The 26,092-nt window shown below is 38.9% G+C and overlaps 1 protein-coding gene across 10 annotated transcripts in view; it reads right to left on the reverse strand.

Annotated features, from left to right (window-relative positions):
- The window catches only part of EBF1 (EBF transcription factor 1), a gene marked incomplete at both ends in the record, with an annotated part of 277,955 nt that overhangs the window by 15,994 nt on the left and 235,869 nt on the right, over positions 1 to 26,092 (reverse strand). For all 10 annotated transcript variants that reach the window (XM_084268482.1, XM_084268481.1, XM_084268480.1 and 7 more), the window contains one exon: positions 15,070 to 15,158. In XM_084268482.1, coding sequence (XP_084124608.1) covers positions 15,070 to 15,158 — 89 coding nt within the window. The remainder of the gene's footprint in view (positions 1 to 15,069; positions 15,159 to 26,092) is intronic.

Below are 26,092 nucleotides of genomic sequence, written 5' to 3' on the forward strand. Positions count from 1 at the left end.
TTCAAGTTTTATCAGGATAAACACATTTCGTGCCAGCTTTAAAAAGGATGGGCTATTCCTTCTGTTGACATCTGCTTATTTTTTATTCAGCAACTAGTGAGAAAAATCCACTCTGTGTCCCAAAAGGGCTGTGAGTCTAGTCAGCTAAAAGATGTCTAGAGTTACGCTGAGTTATTTGGCTTAAGTAACTAAATTAGATAATGTTCAAGGTACTTGTTAAATCTAAATGAATTTTGTCAAGAAGAAGCTGACCACAATATATAATACTCATCAGCCACATATTGTATTATTGAGACCACCAAAGGATTTATGTACTTGTGGAGGGCGTGGGGGGGAAGCTGTTCTAGCATACTCTGAGGCATTTATCTTATGTGTTGTCTAGATATCATATCACCTTCTAATGCTCTTTAGCATTGTAATACAAGAGAGAGCTCATTCATCTTCTGAGAGGGTACTTAGGGATGATGATGTCATTCATACTTCCTTGACTCTTATGTCTGACCTCCTGGCTCTGCCTTGTAACTTCCTACTCTCATGGCTACTTACAAGAAAAAAACTCTTCTACAGAGTCAAAATGCTGCACATCAGACTCCAGTTCCTTTCTTCACCTTGGAAAGGTCACATTCTGAAATTTCAAGTCAAAATTACAATAATTTGTGCTGAAATTTTCCCTTAGTTTTTCAATGGGTGAAACTATAAACATGCTAGTCACGGATATGTCTCAGAATGAAGTTTTAACTTATACTTAAAATTTGCATATGCATTATATTGGAAAAGATAAAGATATAATTGTGGACTCCTCTTTCAAGTGTAAAGGCAAACCTGACATTTTGGTTGAGAGCCATTTAGAAGGATTCCACAGACCTAAAATGCCAGCCATCTAGCTTGGTATACAAGAGTTTCAGTCTGTCCAGGCTCCCATCTCTCCACATCTACACTGAGCACTACATTATGGTATCATTTTCAGCAATTATAGTTTTATAAAGACTTATAAAAGCCATTCAAAATGTAAAGATCCTCCATTTACTGTAAAACTGAGGGAACCACGCCAGCCTAATGGGAAGGAAAAATAACAGGGCCATTTCACTAAAAAGATATTTGTACTCACACAAAGATGAAAACTTCTCTACCAAACAAACAACTGAACTGTTTCCATATATTATAATTGAGTCATACTGGAGAAGTAAACACTGTACAGATATTACAAAGACAGGAAGGCAAAATGAGAGAGAAAGACAACATGCTTCACTTGACAGGTAAAAAGAAAAGCTTCTGCTTACCGCTGCCTACAGGATGGAAACTCACTGAGTTCCTGTCACAGAATTTCAGTGGTAATTTCCAGAAAATAAGTCTATAGTGGGAGCTAGAACCTTAGCTTTTCCATGCCATTGTAGTCTCATCAGCCTCCACCCAAACTGAAAATCACAGCCTAAATCTACAGCACTAAAAACAGTCATGCATGACCTTACCACCTGCTCCACAATGAGCCAACCTTATAAATAAAATATAGAAAGCCTATATGAGGCAGCAGAAAGAACAAACACTGAAGTGCAAATGCGAGCAGGCATCTAGCCATAAACATTGAAAATCGATGATTAAAACACCTCTTAACCACAAAGGTGATAAATGCATAGCAATAGGGAAAACACACCCTATTCAAACAGTCTCTGTTGCAAATACTGCTGACAGAAGTAGGAAGAAAATTATGATGATCACCTGTTAAGTCTGTCCTTGCAAGTCTCCCATCTAACTCCTATTATCCTCCTGTTAATGCAGCATACTTAAATACTAAGAAAAGGTATCAGCATCCTTTGTAAATCCACACCACTCATGCAACTGGTCTTTATTTCCATAAATGATGGGCACGTAACAATGGCAGGAGAATTAGTAGCTAGCACAGATGTGTACTTCATCTAGATACACAGTACCATGGAATAAACTAGCATTAATATAGTTGCATTGGAATAACTCTTTGAATAAACTGACATTTGAGAGTCTGGATGCTCCCATCATATTATCATCAACTGAAGCATCTGGCAAGTAATTTGGATGGTTTTGTTGCTAAAAGCTTTGGAGTTCTCTGCTAATATTAGGTCTCTAAGTCAAAGGGAGATGAGTGGGTATGTGAAAGCAGATATGCACAACTAAAATCACTCTGCCAGTGCTTAAATCACCTCTTTTAGGGACTTCATCCAACAGTGATTACGTGACTCACACCTATGTCCCTCAGACAGCTGTAGAACTTTGATTCTCCTAAGTATGTTTACAGTTATGTCTTGTCCCAGACCTCTAAGTTTTCTAGAAAAGGCACCTATAGCTACCTGCAGGAACCCTTTAGAGTTGTCAAATTTTAACTCATTAGGCCAAACTACCTTCCATGCACACAATGCAGGGCTGGTAGATCCTACTAACTTGTACACAGATCTATTCACATCCTACAACACATCAGCTGGTAGCTGTCAGATGTCTGTCACATTTGGGACTCACTAACACTGCCGTTAAGAAATCAACACTATGGTCATTCTCTAGCATCTTCTACAGTCCTTCCCATATGTTGTCTCCCAAGCTCACACTACAAAGGTCTAAGGGCAGATCCCGTCAGTTTGAAACAAAATGATCAAGGAAGGAAACAGGTTTTAATGCCATACAAAAGGCTACAGTATCATGAGTGGATAAATCCACATAAACTCAACTAAATGGCTAACAAAAAATTCTTCACCAGCTTCCTTTACCGAAATCCCTGCATCCCACCAGTTTACAGTAACTCATACTGTTCCTACCTATCTAGACAATACAAAAATGATCCCTGATTTATCCATGAATATAAAAACAAACAAGTAACAGTAGATTCTTTTCTAATATCTGACCTGAAAAGTTTGTCACAATGACATAAAAGCACATTTTGCACTCCAAATTTTCCTTATGTGCCACAGCTACCTTCAGCCCCTGGGCAAAACAGAGACACATGTACAAAACATCTCAGATAGGAACCTCGGGCATTCCTTTTTGAAAATTTACCCCAACCTATTTGTACTTACACTACTTTGAAGCAGATGTTCATTATTGAGATTAATGAGATTTTAGTTTTGGGGCTTTTTTTTTTTTTTTTGCTTTGCATATATAAGATTTTCTGATAGCTCTTCTGCTCTATATAGTATTAACATTCCTATTTCTTGAAACCAGCTGCAGATGAGAGTGGCAAGGAAAAAAAAAAAGAAAGAGTTATTACTCAAAGTCTTCTCTTGACCATTTTATATCCATATATTTTTGGAAAGTTGTCAAAGTCCCCTTATGGAAGAAGAATAATGTTTTGAATTATTTGAAGGGTCTGGACTCAAGTAAACCTAAAAAGAATTTGGAAAACAGAGACACTAAATTCTGAGACTGCCATTTAAAAACAGGCTCTTTCAGAAACTTTATTCTGCAGATCGTATTTACGTGCCTATTATAAAAATTCCCTGGAATAATGGGGATTAAAAAAAGATTAAATGTGGCTTGTGATTTTGTGTGTGGCACAATGTAGATACCCAATTATATATCTGCATGACTGAAAAATATCTTACTTGGCAAATAGACAGGCTGACATCTATTTTATATCATAATTATATATAAAGACTTTCCAAATACAGGTTAGTTGTATAATTTTTAAATTCTTCTCCCACTAGGTAAAACCTAGAATGTGTTGGGTGGCATACTTCTCTTGGCTGCATTTAAATCTAGAGAGATACATAACAGCAAGGTGAGAATGCTGATTGAACTCAACAGAGACATCTACAAATTCAAGTGTAATTGCACATACATCTTTTGGCCATTTAATTTTGACAGTTGGTCTTCATTAATGCATCGACCCATATGTAAGTATCCCAAATTATGCTAAAAATCTGTTTAAAAAAGAAAAGTGTTTGCTTATATGCAATTAAAGACCAACCCACATTTTCTTTTAATGAAAGGTGGGGGGGGGGGGGGAACCCCAATAAACCAAACCAAAAAAGAAACCAAAGCACCCAGCATAACATTAAGATCTGTGAAACTCTGTTTTCTGGATTGTACACTTCAGGTAGGAAGTGTTAGTAGTTAGAAACTGGGAGTTCAGGTTACTTTTAATGGCAGGAGGAAAACTGAAAAAATAAGATGCATTGAAATTCTGACCTACAATGATATTCCACTACGTTCTGTGGAGAGTGAGTGCATAAAAATGTTGAAATAGAGACTGGAATAACGTTGGTAGGTTTTAGTATTACAGTTAAAACACTGCTCAGTCATAACCCCTACAAATGACTACTTTCACTTACATTTTATCATCGGTATAATTAAAAGAAGTCTCTTGAAAGGGGTATTCTCATTACAACGAAGGACCACTTCAGACCCAATTGAAATGAAAAGACAGACCATAGATTAGGTGTAGATACCAAGTGGTAATTTCTAGGGAAGCATAAAATGCCAAATGTGTAACAATTATATTTTATAACTATGTGTTCAAAGGACTTACAGTATTTTATTGTACAAAGAGGCTTTGGCTCAGAAAGACTACTTCAGTGAAGTGCCTCTGAGCATATATTCTAAAAAAAATTTCAACTTTCTTATCAGAAACAAAAGATATTTTGCTCCTGATAAAATTTGGTTTAATTTTGTTCCTGATAAAATTATTTTTAATTATTGCTTTTAATTTACAGCCTTAAAAATTCAGATGAAATTATCTCAAGCCAGTATAAATATTGCACACATATATATTTAAGAAATTAAACTTATCCAACATTTTACAGGTATAACAGTATCTGTCTATACCTCCACAATGTGAAAGCAGGTACATGATTTTACACAATGTAGGGCTCCTTTTTCAGTGACGAGGGAAAAGATTAACACTGTCATAACAACACTGTATTCCATGGAAGTGCTTCCAAATTCATCACTGATTTTTCAAAATACATCAATATTTCAGTAACTTTTTTATCATCAAAATCTCTTAGCTCTCATACTAGTTTAAAGCTGAAAAATAAACTAAAAAAGTCAGATTATCAAAATGTTAGCATCATTTATTTCCTATTTATTAAAAAACGCTTTTGCCCACGTTTTATTTGTCAGAAGCTCACATTTAGAAACTGAAGCACCTCCATTCTGTAAAATGTGAGGGTTTAAGAGACCAGATGCTGTGTCCAGATTAAATAATGAGTATAGCATTATTAGTAAAGACACTTAGCTCATCCCAAAGAACAAAATTAACAAATACCAATTCCAAAATTTTGGCATCTTAGCTCTCCCATAATATATGAACAAAAAAATATACTGCATATATGTGGCACAGCTTTAAAAATACTCCTGATTTGTTTTCATTCTTCTCTCAGCAAGCATATCATTTGTCATCTACAGTCACAAATATATTCCAAGACATTCTTTAAAATAAACCCAAAATGCATATCCCTGTTTATACAAGTAGCACGAGATCGCACGCTATTGTACTCGGAGGACATTTCAGTCCAGTTGAGTTATATCAACATAAGTTACAGGACTGACTTTTACACCAGAAAGAAAAGGTTGTAGTCAAACAACTGTTATTGCCTCAATGGAAAAAAAAAAAAAATCAATGAAAGTAAAATGAACAAGAGATTTTGTCTGAGTTGCAGTTAATACTACTGAAGAGCTATGGATATTAAAAGGTCAACAAATAAATTAGTCCAAGTGTTATGAAATGAATGATTTGGCTTATAATTGTATTGAGTGCAAATTGTTCACTGCCTATTAGACCAGGTAATTTTTAACCATGGTGCCTCAATTACTGTTCCATAAGCAATAATATAGTTGTAAGAGCCACCGGTTCGATCGAGTGACCTATGAGACGCGCCAGGACAGCTGACTTTGCTATGATGGATCACTGAGCCTGATCTCCAAATGGTGCCAAACCTTCCCTTCCTGTGAGCAGATCTCATAAAAGAAACATTACTGCTTGATTCATTTTACCAAAATGTTTGAGTTTTCAAGTGTCAGCAGTTGAGTATAGATTGTGAAGCTCTGTATTTCTTAGAAGAATTACGACAACAGGCATCCTATTGCTTCCAGCACTCTCTGCTAAATGGCATCATGATGGTTAGGAGGATGCTTTTTCTGCTACTCAATTGTGAGAAGTACACAGCAATCATATTTTACATCACCACGTAAACCACTGCATAACACCTAAAAACTAGGCTAGAAATGGAAACTGTAGGGGAGATTATAGACATTACTTCACGCTTCTGCAATGTCCTACATTCGAAGATCTCAAAGCGCCACTTTAATGGGAACAAATTAAACTTCACAACATACTTTCTAGGAAAATATTCTCTCTCCCTCATCTTCATCAGAGGCAGCCTTAAAGCATAGCTGCTTGGCTGAAGTCACAATGGTCTGTGGTTACAACCAAGCTTTTTAGGGTGAGGTAATATCTTTTATTAGACCCACTGATACAGGCGAGAAAAGGTGCAGTCAGCACGCAGGAAGCAAGGCTCGTGCACCCAGGAGCTTGTCTGGTTTTAGCCAATTTTATCAGTTAGTCTAATATAAGGTGATACCAATCCCTACAAATCCTGATAGCCTTAAACAGGGAAAAGAAATTAAGCTGATATTGCTTTCATGCTCCAAAGTAACATCCATGGCACTTCGCAAGGAGGAAAGGCAGCAGCTGTGTTTCCCCAGTGCTCCTCAGGGCACGGTGCTCCCTGCGAGCCAGGGCTCAAAACGTGGCAATAAGGGTCTCACCAGGCTTCCCACAGAAGTTGGCCTTAAAGGACAGTAACTACACAGTAATTACCCATATCTGTTCTTTGCCCCTATCTAAAATAGGTTGAAGGTGTAAATGCAAATCCTGAATCATCAAATAATCTGTGCAGATGAAACTAAAATAAGAAAAACCTAATTACAATAGACTGTAGCACATACAACCAACTCCTGTTTATATTGTCACTCTGCTATATTTTTGATAAATCACTACATTCAAACAGTCTATTGGGAGGGTGATTTTCCATTTCATCTCTCCATTGAGCAAAAAAGTGCCACGTGACTGGAGTCTGAATTTCAATTTCACCAGCGTACAGTTGAACTGAATATTATTTGGCACAATACAGTGTACAACCGAGCCACTAAATGGCTGATTTACTAAATTATTATTAGATGAGCTCTTGCTGTTCCAAGTGAAAGTGCAGTCACTGTCTCTCTTCATGGTGTGTTCAAATTGTTCTGTGTTTAAATATTCAGCATGAGGCTAATGTGAACTGATGAACTGAGACTGCAAACATTCACTTTCAATACAGACAGAAAGACAGAGATGCAACATATCAGGTGGCCTGCGGAGGTGAAAATGATTTATATTTAAGGATGCTGCTGCCTACTTCCATTACTACAAGATATTCTTAATTAGCTTTGTGTTTGAATCGGGAGCTTGAAACCACAGCTAAAAAACAGCTCTAGCACCAAGCGAACTGTAAGCCTATGGAGGCTTCAGAATCAGGGTGAAGTGGTACTTGAGCCTGGATCTCTGTCAGTAAAGTGCCACCACAGTTTCATGCTTTACTACCTTTAGTGTTTGAGTTGCAACTTAAGAGCATCACCTGCAATTCCAACCTCAGTGTCAGAAATCCTAGGAAACTCAGAGGACTGACCATGTTGTGTGACTTTATGGCTTTTGGAGGTGGGGGGAGATGGGGGAAAAGGAAAAGATTTTTTTTTTTCTTTTTTAATTTTTTTTTTTTTAAAAGGTTTTTTTAAAAAAAGAAACAATTTCTTTACTGCCACCTGCTGGAGTTGACAATAACCCTTTGTCACACCAAAAGAACGAGCGTCTTCACTTAGAGGACAGTTAGAGCAAGCATTTAAAATACTGTGATCCCAGACACTTACAGTAGATTAGAATTTTTTATTGGTGCTGTGTTGCCATAACAACATAAAGACAGCAGATGACTTAAGCTAAGCTTGCAAAGCAAAAGGCTGCTCATCTGGCAGTTAAAATGAATACAGTTCACTTCACAAGTTCCCCATATGGACCCTTAGTGTATGGTAATGAGGATACCATATGGTGGGAGAAAATGCACAGAGAACAATTGTGCTCTACTGGATGAGTGAAGTGAGCAGGAAGTTATGAGGAAACGCAGGAGAGAGATTTGTGCCTGTGCTCTCTAACTCAAGGGTTTCTTTCAGAGGAGGGTTCTCTCTCTTCTTAATCTTCTTCTTAATATATACATGCATAGAAATGACAGAGAAACATATTGTACATTTTGCAACATCATTCATCATAAACTGTCAGCTGTGTTTGTAAATCAGCTTGGTAAGATCTTATACATTTGTAATTCTTAAAAGGTAAAAGTGCTAAGTTTTTAGACAAAGTGCAGGAAAATTTAAGCACTTCTGACAAGTAGAAACATTAGTGGTAATCATTTTAAAAATGCTTGCATCTTTCTGCCTGCATGTTTAGCTGTAAATAATGCCGCAATGAATAAAAGCTTTAAAAGTGGGAGGGGAGGATGAAATGGAATAAATATTTTTTATTTCATTTCCAAAAGGATAAAAAGTAATAGTTGATCAGAACCATATGTGTGCAAGATTCTGCTGTAAATGTACATATGCTATACAGTACGCTGTACTAACCAGATCCTAAACCTGGTAAGACAGCTTGCTAAAGGCTGCAAAGTCAATTTTGTACTACACATGCTTCATAAAAGATGAATATAAATGCATTAGTTAGACACGGTGAGCTAAATTAGAAGGTCAGGCAGGGCTGGAAGGGCTGAAATATCACACAACCAATGACTGTAATTACTCTTTTTTTAAGTCTATTAAGTGGTGTTGTTCTATCAAGGCTCAGGGGTATAGGACATGAAGTACAAGATAAAGTAATGTGTATTTATTACTCCCACGGGATCAATTTACTAGATATTTTCAGCTCCACGGAGCAAAATACACAAATGCAGCCTTTGTTACTTTCTTCAAACTGTGGCTTTTTCCTTCAGAAGCTCTGCTCCTTGGAGGGACCATGTTTACCTGTTTGGTATCTTCCTGCCACCCTCGGTTAATTGTTGTATTTAAAAACAACAACAATAGGGATACAGGAATAGGGAAATCTGGGGACCCCTTTTACAGGATGCTCAAACAAGTGGTTCAGGTTGCTCAGATGGAATGTGCAGACTAGAAAATTCAATCCCAGGCATGATTTTTACCCCAAGGCAAAGCAGAAATCAGGAGCGGAGAACGGCACAGAGCTCCTTGTCATCGTGTTAGCCCTGATCTATTAAAAGTTTTGTCATAGATTCTAAATTACACCATCTGCTCTAATCATTTGCTGAATAAATGCTGACCCACTTATAAAGAAAACTCACTGAAATGTGTATGCACACTGCTAACCTTCAGAAAGGAAAGGGCTACTCGCCAGACACTTGTATGTGGCCCTGCCCTTCACCCAGCAAGGTGGCTCCGTCTCTCAGTTCACTCTCACTTCAGACTCCACATACTCCCAGAAAAGCCTCTGACATGCACCTCCCCTTAAGGGTCTTACTTTCACAGTAGCTTGTGGAATTTTAGTTGTCATCTTCTCAATAGCTTTGAAAGTATCTACCTGAGTATTTTTCCACAGAATATTGAAAGCCAAACCCAAAATTCTCAAACAAGCCTTTCAACCAACTAAATGCCAAAAATGTTAGAAAAATAAAAAAACCCCAACTGTTAAGGGTTCAATACCACCCTTCGCTTTGGTGTCACTTTACAGAACAGCATAGAAACTGTCAAGCACACCTCAAGCCTCCCTTGCTATACAGATGAAGTCCAACATCTCTTCACACACTCCCTCTTCCTGTCCATACTTAGTATAAAAGTTTTCTAACAGCCCTCTTGTGACCCTGGGTGGAAATAAAACCCAAAATATAAGTTTTCTTAGCTGAAAATGACTGAATTAGGTTAAAATACAGTATCTTGAGTTAGCAGATGGGGATCTGTTCTGGAATTTCCATTGGGTCTATATGAAGCAACAAACCTGAACTGCCATGTCTTCATTGCTGTTTTAACCTCTGGTAGCAAGCCTTGGCCAAGCACCCATTTGCAATAATAACAATATCCGCATCCCAGTGATAAAAGGTATATCAGTGGGATTTCACAGGGGAAAACACAACTGCTTTTGCCAGCCATTGGGTCCTAATAATCACCTGTCTTCTACTAGTGCCCTAAATGAGAAGGTGGGATATGTCTTGTGGGGGTGTCTAATGACAGACCAGAGAAAAGGAGCTGAAGGGAAGGTACACCCTGGTTCCCTGTGCTCTCCACTCAGCAGGGCAAACCCCATGTGCTAGAGAGCGATGCTTTACTTTCATCTACACAAAGAGAAACCAGAGGTAAAGGTCCCTTTCAGGAGGGATAAGGGATCTCCTAGAGAGAGCATTTGAGCAACAGACTGGCAGGAAAAGGACGTCATATCATGAAGGGGGTCCGTGTGATGACTTGCTTCTCAAACACAGAAGGAACAATCTTGCTCTTAATTTAAATACAAGTGATGAGTTGTAAGAGTGGTGAAAATGGCAAATAAATTCTAGGAAGCTGCATATAAAGAGGAATCATTGTTATTAAATCATTTAGTATGGATGTGTTTCAAATCTAGTTTACAGTTGAAACTGTTTTACAGCTCTAGCTGTGGAGTTTTAACAAAATTGCAGAATGGCAAATCGCAAACATATCTGCCAGGGATTTATTTTAAGGATTGTAGGGTAGTTACATAAATGAACCTCAATAGACTCAACATGTTGTTGTGATCTGAACTCTTTAGTGATTTCGACTGCAGTTACGTATACAAGAACCAACAACACGTGTGCATTTGCGTGCACATACGCAAACACGTGAGGCAGGGAAACCGTGTGCACATTTGCAGTTTATTCCCCAGGTCCACAGGCAGGCTTTCTACAAACTGTTCCTACAGGACAAAGGCACAATTCCTTAACATTAGCATCATGGTGTTTCTTTTCACTTCTCCCCAGAGATCTCTTGTTTCCTCTGATCTGCCTCCTGTCTGTATTAAAAAGGAAAGACTATACTGCCCAGCACACTCCTGGTACTTGATCTCACTCCAAGCTATGGGTGCTAATCCCACCACCTCTGTACTGGCTGTCTCTCCTCTTGGTGCATGTGTTTGTGTGTGTGTGTACACACATGCACATCTGCTAGTGACAACCCTACACTGACTGCTTTTCCTGACCTGCTCTGTACAAGAAGGAACAGGACTCTGGCCCATAGCTGGCTCTATGGTCCAGCTCCCAGCGTCAGCTCCCACTCCTTTTCCTACAGAGACTATATATTACATTTCTACTGTGAATACATCTCCACATCAACTGTCAGTCTCGCAGTACAAAGACCCAAGTTCCCAGGTGCTCCTGTCCTCCTCACTATGGGAGGTGTCCTGGTTTAACTGAGCACCACGCAGCTGCTCACTCACCTCTACCCCAGTGAGATGGGGAGGAGAAAGGAAAAATCCTTGTGGGTTGACATAAAGTTAGTTTAATATGACAACAAATAAGGTAATAGTAATAATAATATAAAACAAGTGATGCACAAATGCAATTGAACACCACCAGTGGGAACCACTCCCCTCAACAGCCAGTCTGTCTCTGAGCAGCAATCCCACCACCTGGCTCACTTCCCCAGCTTAATACAAAGCAGGACATTTTATAGTATGGCATATCTCTTTGTCCAGTCTGGGTCAGCTGTCCTTGCTGGGTTCTCCCAGCTTCTTGAGCACCATTGCAGGGTGTAAGAAGCTGAAAAGTCCTTGACATAGTGTAAACACTGCAACTACCTAGCAACAACTAAAACTATCAATGCATTATCAACATTGTTCTGATACTAAATCCAAACTCAGCACTACACCAGCTACTAAAAAGAAAATTAACTCTATCTCAGCCAAAACCAGAACAGGAGGACATTCTCCATAGGAAATTGGCTACTAGAGCACTAGGAGACAGAAAAAAACCTTCAAAATCTGGCTTTTTTTCTTTGCCTACTTCCAGCAGATAACTCGAACATTTAATAAAAGTCATCCCAAGCATGAACACTGAGCACTTCTGAAAAAAAAATGGTTCTAAACTAGTGGAGATCAAGCTTCTCAAATAGTCTCGATGGTTTTAGAAATGCCTGTTGACACAGGTATAGCTGTTAACTCCTCAGCTCTCGAGGGTAGAGCATGTGCTAAGACCCACTTGATGGCCTCAACAATTCTCCTTGTCTGCAGGCATAAATCACACAGCAGAATGCCCTTGTTGGTCCACGGGAAGGACTGGATGTCCTTATGGACACAAACACCATAACCATTTCTGTTTCATGAAAGGTCCTTAATTCATCGGTAACATTTGAGTGCAACAATGGCCACAAACCCTAGCAGTAATTACAGAAATGTGTTTTGGTTTATTTATTTAATGCATGAGTACACGCTTTTTAATGAACAGAAAGTGATGATGCACCAGCAAGGCAATGGGGGAAATGGAGGAAATGGTACTGAAAGCTTTGAGCACCACTCTCCTCTCTGCTGTCTCGCGCTCTGTCTCTCTTACATTTGCCCTCTCTGCCTGTGGTTCCACTGTGGAAGCCATATGGCTTCCAACTCTCTTCTAAGTAGCCACTGAGAATTGTCTATCGTGGAATATTGCCAAAGCCCTTCCTGGTTTAATGACATGGGGAAGAGCGCTGTGCAGTGCTCACCCAGCACAGAGACTCGCTGCGTCCTTCATTATGATCCTGGAGCCAGCAAGTGATGCTGGGAATTGAACCATCAGTGCCTCAAATACAGAAGTCGACATGTGCCAACCCCTGCTGCATTCAGCCTCTGTGTGTGGCATATTAATGAGTCTTGAACTTGAGGTCCAACCTTCAAGCTTGCACAGAATTACCCAAAGACAAAAAGAAAAGGTCCTCTTCGTCCTGTTTCTCTCAAAACCTGCATAGCACAGTGATACTAGTTTCTTCACTGAGTTTGTTCAGTCCTAAAGCAGTAACTTCTTTTTTTTTAAGGCCATGACATCACACCTCTGCACATATAACCACAATTTCACTTGATTCAAGAAAACTAGCATTAAAAATACCTAGAAAAAACAGATTAAGCCAAGAAAGTTTGAGGAGACATATGACTCCATACTAACCCTCATTCTTATACCCTATCCATAATACCTGCTAACTCTTGGAGTCAGGATATGGAGCTAGATGGAGCCACCTTCTACCTGTTTTTCTATCCCATGACACTAGATTGTAGGAATATGTGGTCATCAGTCTCAGTCAGAATGGGGAAGAGGAGGGTGCTTAGCCTGATGGCTGCATTTCCATACCAGCACAAAAGAGCATTGCTGGGGACCCCCTCACTGCTATGGGTGTCAGAAATGGAGCCCAATGCCTGTGGAAGTTGGCAATGCACTACAGCTCCCAGCTGCATAACCCAATTTGGAATTGCTTGGCTTTTTTTTACTTGAATTTCCTCATTTAGAGGAAAGCAATGGCCATCATCAAATCAGCTGGAACATTGGGTGCGGGGAAATTTTGAAGCATTTCTTTTGGCTTTGCAAATGCCTGGTGCTGGTTTCTTATTTTCTAAGAAACGATTTCTCTCCACATGCATGCTTGGCAGCAGAAGCATCATACAGATGTAAAAGCCCTTCTGCAAAAGCAGAAGGCTGGTGCTTTTCTTTGGAAAGGGTTGCACCTTTGGAGAGAAACTTGACAACCTATGAAAGCTGTGTCCTGCTGCAAATCTGTCTGCAAGTCAGAGAAAGGGGCAGCTTGGAGAGGCTGAACAGAGCCAATGTAAAATGTAACTCTCCAGGATAGCATGTTTCTCTGGTGGTAAGAGGGAAGGACACACATCACTGACCACAGTCTACAGCCTTCCTAAGCAAAGATAAAAGACTTAACAAGCCTGTAAGGAAACCACATACTGAATCTCATTCTGTCATGAAATAAAATAAGTTACAGTGTTCATGAATTCTTCTCACCTTTGAAACCCTTTAGAAATTTAGCTAATCAAAGTGATGAAAGCCTACTTCTAGCTCAGGAAACTACAGAAGAGAGGTCACAAAGGCTATACAGGACATGCATTATTTGAGGGAACTGGCCTGAGGCATCAAAGCCCAATTTGTTCTTTGTCTCAGTTCTGCAAATTCATGTCTTCCTTTCCATAAGTCAATGGCAGTGATTTGATGCTCACCTAGCCAACTTGACTGTTCAACTCACTAACAGCCATGATGTTAGAGCAGATATAACACATGCTGGCAGCTAGTCACATACAGTGACTCCAGCCCATACATAGTATTGCTCAGTGTTTCTGTGGTGAAGAGCAACACCTTTTTCAAAAACTCCATGTCTTTCTTCAGTATATCACAAAACTCACTGCAAAATCTTGCCAGAGAAAGTACAGAATGACAAGGTAGCGGAGAACAGATATGAGTGCATACCCAGACAGCATTTTATAGTAGAAGACAAAATTACTAGAAGTACATGTGAACTATTCTGTTTCTTCCTCAGCTTTTACTTGACAGAAGTCAACAAAAAAAACCCCACTAATTTTGATGGGAACCAATATCAAATCACTTCACTATGTTTTGCTCTAATTATTTCAGCAATCATGAAATAAAGCACTAGATAACAATCATAATCTTAAATCAATACATGGTTGAGTAGCAGTGGACACACGTCCCATGAATATCCAAATAACTTGATTTATCAAAGTTCTCAAAATTATAATGGCAAGTACCAAAACCAAGAAGTATCATTTTTTTATGAGTAAGCTGCTCAGGTTTCAAAATACCAATCAAAAAGGCGTCCTTTGTTAAGTATTTCAGAACACAAAGCAAGACTTGTTTTTAAGAAAGGCAGGAGCTCTTTGAGTTACCTGTGACTCAAAGTCACAGAAGTCTCATAAGCCTACAATGAAAGTTGCTGATTGAGCTCCGTTGGTCATGTCTCTATTTCAGCTTATCTGGGTTGGGTACCAAACCAGGACCTTTACATTTACAGAGCCTTGAACTTTCAGACAAAAACAAGCAGTAACCAGCTTTGCCATATTTAATAAAACAATAAACTTTGGCTGACCTTTGGCAAGCGTTCGGGGTCACCAGGGTGCCGGGGAATAACCTTCTGTAACCTTTGGAAACCATAGTCAATGGTGGGTTCATTCAGAGCTGAAACAACAACAAACAACATCGTGATGTGACAAACGCATAGCAAGCAGGCTCCACTGCACTGTGACAATTGGCAATGCATTGCAAGACCTAAGAAGAATCACAGCAAAATCCCCTTTTACTGACATCAGACCTGGCTATGAAGTCTTGGTTCAAACACTGAGGGTGGCTCTGAGGCTTTGGTTCAACAGCAATGCAAACCTTCTCCCTTGAGTTCCTAAAACAAGGTTCTTGTGAAGTTAGGAGATCTTACACACACCTTTCAGATAGGAAGAGATTATTCCCTCTGAAAGCCATGATGAAATTAATGCAATAAATACTGTGCACCACACTTTTTCTGTTCTTTTTTTACCTGCTTTCATATTAAAAGGTAGATCCTTTGTGATTGGAAGACAAAAGAAATAACTATTAGGGAGTCTTGTTCCGGACTCTATCATACATGTAACGTGCTCTGTGTGCAATGATCACCTACACTTTTGTTGTGAACTACAGGCGTTCGTCCTGGCATCATTTTTACTCATCAATATTGACTTCAGCAGCCCAGCTCAGGCTCCGATCAGTACTAAACTGATCCAGAAGACTTAATAAATTTAAAAATAATAAAAAAATTCTATGTTTTTAGTTCCTCTTTTTCCAATCCCTGTCCAGTAAAGAGAGAAATGGTAGAAGTGGAACACTTTAATCTTCATGAAAATGCTGGTCTGCCTGCATTAATCGAAGCTCTGATTGTGCCAAGCCTTTAAGCACATGCTTATCTGTAAGCACATACTTAAACCCATTTGCTTTCAGCAAAGCAAATTTGAGCATATTATGTTTTTTATATGATTGCCTATAATTACAGGGGACTGCATTGAATGACCTTCCAGCTATATTTCCAGTCATATGATCACTTTAAAACTCAGATGTTAGTGAGACTTCAACATGTGCTTAAAATTTCCTAAGTGCTTTGGTGAACTGGAACAACAGTCAAGCATTCTCAAGCATCTCTAAACAACAGTGCATCTTGACTTTCTAATGCCAATAGAAATGCTGAAATTTTCCACAGCAATTTTTTTTTTTTTGCTATTTTTTGGAGTTAAATAAAAAGAAAAATAAAATCAAGATTGTTTTTTATATTTTTAGACTTTGTTTTGTTGGGCAGGAATTATTCACACATACACACCCTTTCCCACTTTGGTTAACTTAAAAATTTGTATTATTTTGCTTTAGCTTATTAAAAAAGAAACATATTTCCTGCACAATCTCCACCTTATGAATATGTCTTACTCCTTACTTTATGGTGGTTTTATTATGAACTTTATTACGTGGCTAGAATGATACCATCTGATGCATGCAAAGAGATTTAGCATCAAACTGTATTTCCCAGTCTCACTTTTATAAGTGCTTTATGTGACTCAGTGATGCCACAGCAAGTTATACAGCTCCTTCATCAGTCTCATCAGCATGGCACAAGTTGTCTATATTACCACCTTGAGTGAAGAGAACATTTTTCATACTCCTAAGAGTATCCTAACATTAAAGACTGTTAGCCAGACCACACTGTTATCATGACAGCAGTATCTAATCATAGAATGGTTACAGTTGGAAAAGACCTTCCAGCCCTACTAGGTCCAACCATGTCACCAAGTACAGTATTTACTCTTCTTTTAAAGTCCTCTAGGGATGGTGGCTCAATCACCCCCCTGGGCATTCGAACATCTAACAATCCTTTCAGTAATGAATTTTTTCCTAAAGATCCACCCTAAATTTCACCTGACACAATTTAAGACCATTTCCCTTTGACCTATCACTAGCTACCTGAGAGAAGAGACCAACCCCCACCGCACTACACTGTAGTTGTAGGGAGCAATGAGGTCTCCCTCCAGTCTCATTTTCTCTAGACTAAACAATCCCACCTCCCTCAGCTACTCCTCGTGTGATTCATCTTCCAAACCCTTCACCAGCCTTTTAGCATCTCAATATCCTTCTTGTGTTGTTTTTAATTAACTGGTGTTCTATAACCAATCCCACAAAACAATCTATTTTTAAAAGAAACTGGGCCATTTAAATTATTATTTTCAAACCACATTTCTAGAGTAGATGGTCCTACTGACAACCAAGGGCCAGATTTCTGTATCCTTCTGGACCTTCAGGACAACCCAACTCCTTAAGCAGCCCCAGTGATGCTGCTGCAAATGAACAGGGATGGAAAGAGATGTAGGGGAATCCAGATCTACTCAATGGTAGTGAGAGAGAAGTGTGTGGCTGATGGGGACTGGCTGGAGGGGCACGCAGTCCAGCAGAATCTCAATATTACTCTAATATCAGAAAGGAATCTCCCAAGCGTACCCTGAAATTACTATTACAGTATTATGGTAACACCAGACTAGAAATCTTTCAGGATTCTACTTTCTGGGCTACTGTCAGAAGTGTTTTATTTCCCCAAAGATCACAGTATCCCTCTAGTCTCCTCAGGGTTTTTTCATGTATTTCCCTTTATCAGGAATATCTGAATTTGATCTTTTATTTATATTCAGGTCATTGTATCAAAGGGGTGAGAATAAGGCTTTTCTCCTGCTTGTACCTTTTTCTGGTTTTTGGGTGGTTGGTCCCTTTTTCCAGTGTGTTTCTTTTCACTCCCTGGCCACTTGCTGTCCACTCTGTTGTGTAGTTTTGCAGAAAATATCACAGTCCCATGTTTGTAAACATTGTTTGTTTCATTACCTTTGAGTATCCTTACACAGCCTCTTATCATGGACTGGCTTAGTTTAGACCATCAAATTTTACACCAAATTAATTTACTGCTATTTATGTTTATTATCAAAAATAGCTGTTCCCTGAGAAGATTAAAAACTCTACAGTTCTAATTTACATTTCTTTTGCAAATATGTTAGAAGATTTTTGCGTGGTTCTGTCAAATGTGTTTCTTCTCTAATTCAGTCTAGTTTATGGCCATTTTCCCTTTACATCCTTTGGGAAAGTAGTTACTAAATTCTGCAATATTATAAATGGAGGCCAGTTCTGAAAACCCCCCAGAGATAGCAGTCATTTTCTCATATCTTCCCACACATTCAACACATTTGAAATCCACAGAGTATTTCCTGTGAGTATTTTCTGAACTAAATGACCAAAAAAAAATGTTAATTTTATGGTCCAATCTCACAAAGCATCAAGCATCCTCTGAGAGATACTGAAAACTTTCTGCCTCAAATAGCTTCAGCTTTACTTTAGCAGTGGGGAGAGGCTGCACACAGCAATTTATAGGATTGGGTCCTAAACTGTAGTTGTCAAATATCACTCATTAGTCTATAACTGTACAACCCTTTCAATCTTAGATAAAATGAAAAACAAAATTAAAAAATATAAATCTGTGGTTGCCTGAACACCTAACCACAGATGGGACGATATCAGCCCTTCTTTCCTGAGTTCATTTATAATCCAAATCAAATGTAATTAGTCATATCTCACAGAGTGAGATGTATATTTAAATATTTAGCCCCACTTTCAGCATTAAGGTCGCACCAGTTCCTGGTTCAGTAGTTGGTAAAAATGCAAAGAAAAGATGACATTCTCATCTCCAAGCACTGCAGAAGAGCCAGTACTCAGGCCAGCCTTTGTGGCAGCTGATGTAGGAGGTTAGATACCAGCTTCATGGAAGGTTTTGCTTCTGCTGCTGATGAGTGAGCCTGGTCTCTGCCTGTGAAGTCCATTCACAGTAACGCATTTCCCAGTGCTCTAATTCAAAGAGCATTTTTTCCCTCTCAGTGATTGGAAAAAAAGAATCAATAAGGAACACAAACTCTCTATTTGTGTACTTGACATCCATACATTAAAAACAAGCTAACACATACTGTACTTAAAATGCATTCCCATTACCCTAAATTTTAAAAGTACTATTGAAAGTACTACTAACTTTAAAAAACTGTATTAAATTCAAATAGGTCCCAAGGCTAATGGAAGCAATTTGTATACCAACCCAAACTGACTGGCCCACTTTTCAAAATACAGGTATGATAATCTTGCGGCTTTAAAAGGACATTTAAATTGAAAGACTGTGAATTTAGTACATAATTATACCAATAGAACCCTTTAACTTGTCAACTTGTAAATCTAAAAGGCTATCAATCATTTCTAAAGAGGAAATAAACCTTAAAATTCTTTGATTGACAGTGCTTACTTTTTATGTGGAAAAAAAAGGAGTAAAGTGGCCAGAAATCCATTTACAAAAGTACATTGTTGTACATAGGTGAGTAAAAAGCCAATAATTACACCTCCAAAAGACATATAAATCAAAGTAAGTACTTTTCCCTCACTTACATATTTTAAGTTGCAGTAAACTTCAGGTAACTTTTTATTAAAATACTTTTCCAAATGCAAAGCTTATTGAAGCCATTAATAGAGTAGCATTTTCATTTAAGCTAATATAATCATTTTTGCAAATACAAGATTTAAGCCATTTTTCTCCTTCCAAACAATAAACTTTCAGCCTGTCTCTTGTGTGAATTAACTAAAATTACACCCAGGTGTACAAAATCTGTCTATCTATCCTAGTGTATGAGTTAAGGCACAATATTTATTATTCTTACCATTTTATGAATTACTTCTTAAACCCTTGAGGAAGAACTTTCTTTCAAATTAGACTCTAACAGAATAAGCCATGAAGCTCTTTATGCAGCAAGTCTAAAGCCATAACTCATAAAATCTAAGGCTTTTAATCAAGAAAATGCACAATGTCTATGGAAATAAGGATTCATACATTATATTCATCTTCTCAGAGTCCGACTTATTTTTCAACAGAAATGCTGCTTATACCTCTGAGAAAAATGTTTCCACCATAACTATAATTTCAAATTCTGCCCAAGTAATTTTAATAACTACATGTAGATAATCCACCATCTTTAAGAGTATTTCTTTTTTTTTTTTTAACTAGTCAGCAGAGGGCTTTTTTTAATATTTCACATAATGAATTCCTACTGTGTCAATAAAGCTTTGGTCGTTAATTGAATGACTGTCTGATGTATCTGAGAGAGGAATTTGTTTCTCTGGCCATGCTGCCAACTTACAGCAGAATGATCGACACTTAATATCAGCAATTAAAAGGACCTGTTCAAATATCATATGGAATTCGTAGCTTGGGGTAGTGTAGCAGAAGTCTTCACCGAGGAAAACTCATTCAGCGAATACAGAGAGTAATTGAATTAGACACATTTTAACATTATTATTCAAAGAAAAATAAACACACACTACATAGAAGCATTATGGAAAAATTTCAGAACGTAAAACATATCCAGTTAATTTGTTTCCCATGCATTCATGGTTTCATTTATTCCTTTTATTTTTCAGCCCTTGTTTCTTTTTCATTCTGTTTGACCCTAAACCAATGAGAAAGCAGCACGGAGACCTATGAACTTCCCAAATGCTTTTCCAGTGGAAAAGGCTGCAAGGAGAAGGAAGGGACTCCAAGGGCTCAAATAACAAAAATGAGAAAAGGCTGAAGGCTACAAATTGGCCTCAGCTCCATAGGTCTGACCGTCCCTATCCCAGGTGGGAAATCTGGTCTTGATCATTTTAAGTGAAACACCCAGGGGGATTAAGTGCCCCACACTGCTTGCTCCTGTGGTGCACCAGAGAGTCGCTGGTTTTCTTGGAATGCAAGGGCATCGTGGGGGAGAGTGTGAAGAAGTAAGAATGATCTGCAGAAGCACAGAGCTATGATGGCTTCAGATTATGTCCAGGAGTTTGTGGCTACAACAGTGGAATGGAAAAAGATTCTGCTGACTCTACCTTTGTGCCTTTACAATTCCTTTTTTTTTTTTTCTTTAATAAATTGATTCAGTGACAAATCCTGAACCATAATGTCAAACAGATGGGGCATTGGGGTCTACAATGCAGTTGTTTTGAATTTTTCCCTGTCTGATGAAAGAAACTTCACCAAAAGGAGTTGACTCTGTGGCCAAGGCACACACAGTTACCCATATCAATACCTCAGAGCCACAAAAGAGTATGAAGAAAGTCATGCAAAGATGCTGCAGCAGTCACAGCAATGAAAGCCAGGCCAGGAACACATTTAACATGTCTCCCTGTGCCCAGATTAAACCAGGTCAGAACATCTGAAGGCATGGAGAATGAATATTTTAAATAAAATCAAGGGCATCTAGGAAGGCAGACTCTTCAACAAGAGCCTTGCAAACTTAGCATCTTCAGAGGCTTTATAGAGCTAAGGACTTCTATTCTCCTGGACTCTTGGCTGCTTCTTTCATCAATTCAGATGTCCACCTCTAGAACCAGCTCTCTTCCTTTTCAATCTGTACTTCTGTCTGTGTTTCCAAATTATTGAGAAATAGCAGTATGGGGTGCAAACAGCAACAACTGAGTAGTCACAAAAAAGGTTTTGGCTTCTTACTCCCCACTTTTCCTGAGCACAGACTCTATGAGGAGATGGAGAGCAGGAGCTCCTACATCTCATAGAGGCAAAATACTGCCATGGAACTGATGCGGGGTATTTGCCTTCACTAACAGCCGGTAGCTTCTGTCTCCAAGCCCTGGGTGTTTTCCCCTAAAAGCCCCTGACTAATCAAATAAAAACTTGACTCTGGGAGACAGGGATGGGACAGGACAGATCATGGTAATATCAAACTCCAGTGCCAAAACGCCATGCTAAGGCCCTGCAGTACAGCAATACTAACAATGGATGACATTATAAAGCAACATCTTGACATGGCAAGCTGAAAGCAAACTCTACCCAACAACTCTTCTGCACAGTGGCCTCTTTATGCCGGCTCTACAGAGACAGCAACAAAACCCACTTCAAAAATCCCATCATCAAATGAAAAAAAAAAAGTCTGTTTTGCAGATCTCCCTGCAAAGACTATTCCTTTGCTAATTGAAGATCGTTAAATGAAAACATGCAAGCATTTGAGCTATTTGTTGATGCTGTTGATGTTGTTGTTGTTGTGAATCTGGCTTGCTTTTTATAAAGTTTCCTTTCCACTGACTTTCCCTGGAGTGTTTATTCCCACAAGCAATGGAAAATGGAAGCGGGAGGGACAGTGAGAGCCTGCACAGAAAGGTTTGAGCTAGAAAGGCCCTTCCAGTGCTAACTCAGAATTTCCTTGCTTTTCTGGTCTCACTACTCCCTCTTTTAGACATACTCTTGCAAGTTGAATTTCCATTTTAAAAAGCAAACTGTGACACGATGTCAATTTGTCAATTGGAAATAGGAAGAGTAATTCCTATATTTTACTGCCTTGTAATGCCCAAACAGACACCACGCGCACGTGCCATGCAGTAAGAAAAATGCAGAGCTGAGTCAAATGATAACTCTAACACCTAGATCTCTTGAGTTTCCCCAGTGACTGCTCTTTACTTGAAATAAAGATGCAATAGGCCAGCATTTGAGGCAGCTCCACTGTGTTCATCAGTGTTATTACAAACAAGATAGACAGCGTGATACTTTCTTCCTGATAGCAATTTTTCTCCAGCAACTAAAAACCAGAGGAGATATTCCCTTCCCACCTAGCCCAGTCTCTGCGGCCAGTGGGGGTGCTGAAGATGCAAGGAATGCATGTCCTGAGCCCAAATTTTTTTATGAAATTTAAGGAATGAAATTACTAGCTCTGTCTAGCGAGAATCATGTGTTGGTTTCTCAAAATGCATTAACGCTGAATGTTCACTCTTAGCAACCTGCAATCTGGCTTGAAAAAAAAAAAGTCAAACAATTTGTGAGCTTCACAGTTTCTTCTGCCTCTGACTGCGCTGACCTCTTGTCTAATGGGGAAGATTTGGCCTTAAGGGAGTCTGAAACAGAGTCCAGTTTCAGGCGCTGGAATTTAAACATACCAATTTTCAGAACAGGCTGGTCGAATTCACTGGGGATATGTATACAGAGGGCCAGAAGGAAATTAATGCATGTTGGTTTACTTCGTCTAGTCATCTAGGTTAATTGATGCATCTTTGGCAGTCATTATAAAAAGGGAAAGAACGGCATTTACATGTGAATATTTTCCTATTTGTCAGACACATTCTGGTAATGCACGTGAGCACGCAGCAAAGAACTTACTGAAAATGGGTGGCTCTCAATGTATTACCCCTTCATTTAAATAAACACATGGGTACACATACAAGCACAGGCACAAAAATGCACACAAGCCAAGACTTAAAGTAATAGGTGCCAGAGGTTAGCTATAAAACCTGTATTTAAGTCTAAAAACATTTAAAAAATAAAGACGCTGCATTTATTTTTAAACCGTTGGCTCAAACGGATGCAGCGATGTGCCGTGCAGGCTGTGGAAATGCTAAATGTCACCTCATGTAACCTTCTCTCTCATTTTTTACCATGCATATTTTCAAGACTTTTTTTTTTTTTGCATGGACTCTTTAAATTCTACAATGTAGGTGCAGAGAGATTTTTAAAATTTTCGGAGATAGAATTGTGTATAACATATAGAAAGTTGTTTCTTTTTGTCACCCTTGACAAACTCTTTCAGGGTAGATGGCATTGAAAACCATTATGGTAACATATTGCTATGCAGAAATATTTTCTTTGGAATAATTCCCTCCTCCCCCTTAACCCCACTATTTCTCATATTATTTTCAGATTAATAAATAAAGAAATAGAATTCCTAGTGTATACATAAATGAAAAATTCAATGTCCTCTCTGAATGCCAAAGCCATTCCTATCAGAAAGTGTCTCAGCCGGAATTTGGATGTTTCTCAATACTGTTTAGACTTCCGATGTGTAAGTGCACTATGGTCAGAGCAAAAAAGAATCTTCGGGAGAGAAAACTGGAAAAAGACCAGCTACCACATCCAAAAATCTCTGCAAATGACATTCACGGGGAAATGCAAGTAGAGCTGAATCATAAAAGTGAGATGAATTGTGCCTAGCTGTAATGAACATTATAGGTGTGATGTTCTTGGAAGAGACTGACCTCCAGTGAGGTTAAATTTAGGTCTTTAATCTTAAAATTAAATCCCTTGAGAAAACAATAGTTTCCAAACATCCTTATTTCTAATCATTAGCTTTGATTTGTCTGCATGAATTGCGATACGACTACTCACTTGAAAGCCAAAGGGCCATTTTGGCTATATCCTTGATAATGCAGCAAATCGTTTAAAATTAAAATGGTTGGGTTTTTTCTTTGCTAGTTTGTAACATTTAAATAGAAATAATAATAATTTGAGAGGTCTCATTAGTCTCTGATTTTAGCAGCAGTTATATCACTTGCTTCTATAATTGTTCGGGCCTTTTTCTTTTCTCTCTCTCTTTTTTTTGTTCTCAAAAATTTTGACAATAACTGTTATCAAGGGTCAAAAAAAAAATCATACCAGCCTGTCTGATAAACATGTTTCCCTGCCCTCACACCCCAGTGAGCACTGTGACACTATACTTTTATCATCTAGTGTGTGCTCAGAATGAGCTTAGAACAGCAATTGCCAGGAATAGGCAGGCGATAAACTGCATTGATTTAACACATCTTGTTTTCAATCATGCTTGGATTTTCTGAGCACGCATTTTTCCTGTACTCCAGCTTGTAGCTTTTATCTGACGAGCTGATCCCTTTTCACTGGAAAATGAAAAGGTCGCACAATAAGACACGGTTTACTGGAACTTGAGCACGCACCAGGGAAAGTATTTTAGATAAATACTGTCAGACATAGTGGAGCTGAATTTCAACAACACAATTGCTAAACAACAATACTTATTACTCTCTAGAACAAGCCTACAAGCAACTTACGGCTCACAGCAGGGGAGATCTCCGAGTTAGGCTCAATAGTTAAAGAAACCTTATTCAAGCCTGTTTAAAGATGCAGTATTGCTTTTGCATTACACGCACTGACTAGCCATACCTCAGGACAAAACTAAATGCCTCTTCAGCTGCTTTTCTAGGTAATTTGTAAACGACAGGAAAGCATATCAATGGCTTTTCTTTTCCTTTTCTCTTTTTTTTTTTGGTTGAAAGGTGATTGACTACGTGCTTGATTTGATTTAATTTGATCAAATGGGGTATGGGGTGGTGGTAAAAAGAAAATTATCCATATGTGAAAGTAATTTAACTGAAACTAATTAATTAACCAAGGTGAGTTGCTGAGGAGGTCAGTAAACAAGCAAGGAGTAATATGACATGACCCATCCACCAGTGGCCAAGGTAGAGTAGGCTCATAACAATAACTCTAATTTATTTTTCCCCTCCCTCTGAAGTGACTGCAGTGATCCTGACCAACACAATTCTGGAAGGAAAATATCTTTAGTTATTCCTGACAGAAGGGGCAAAGAAAATTTCCAAGTTTTCCTCACTGCACTGATTATACGGAAGAAAAGACCTCACCAAGTAAACATGGAACCTGACTTATTTTTCCCCCTCAGACTAAGTGGACTAATACCCATCTCCCTGCAAAGGCTCAGCTGCTGATCTGTAGCCAAGGAGGGTCACTGGGTCACACCAGCTGCAGCCCCCTCCCAGCACCACTTCCCACACTTAGTGTGTATCTGTGCACGCAAACAGAATCTGCACGAGCTCCTCACCTGCTCCCACATCTTGTACTCAGTGCAGTGTCCGAACTTACCAAACCCACCTTGGTTTTTTGACTGGCAGCAGTCTTTCAAAACCAAACTCAAAATTTTAAATGGGCTTCCTGTCCACCTCCTTCCACCAAACCATCTTTGCCAGTGCTCCCCAGTCTGCTCCCCTCTTCCAGCAGCCTTTCTCAGGAGAGGGGCCCTGTTTTTCATGGATCCCAAACAGCCGCAGACCTGCTCCCTCATTTACAGACACTTCTGCACCACTGCCAAAACACCAACCCAGCCCCTTCAAGAATAGCTGCAAGTAAGAACAGCACGTGTAGTACAGGGATTCCTCCAACGCAGGCTATTTGCTCTGGCAGCAGCAGGTTTAGCCCCACGCTATTATGCTGAATGTGTTATGCCCTGCTAGCTTACTCATATAAGCACCCT

Source organism: Gallinula chloropus, assembly GCF_964237585.1.
Source record: "Gallinula chloropus genome assembly, chromosome: 10".
NCBI lineage: Eukaryota > Metazoa > Chordata > Aves > Gruiformes > Rallidae > Gallinula > Gallinula chloropus.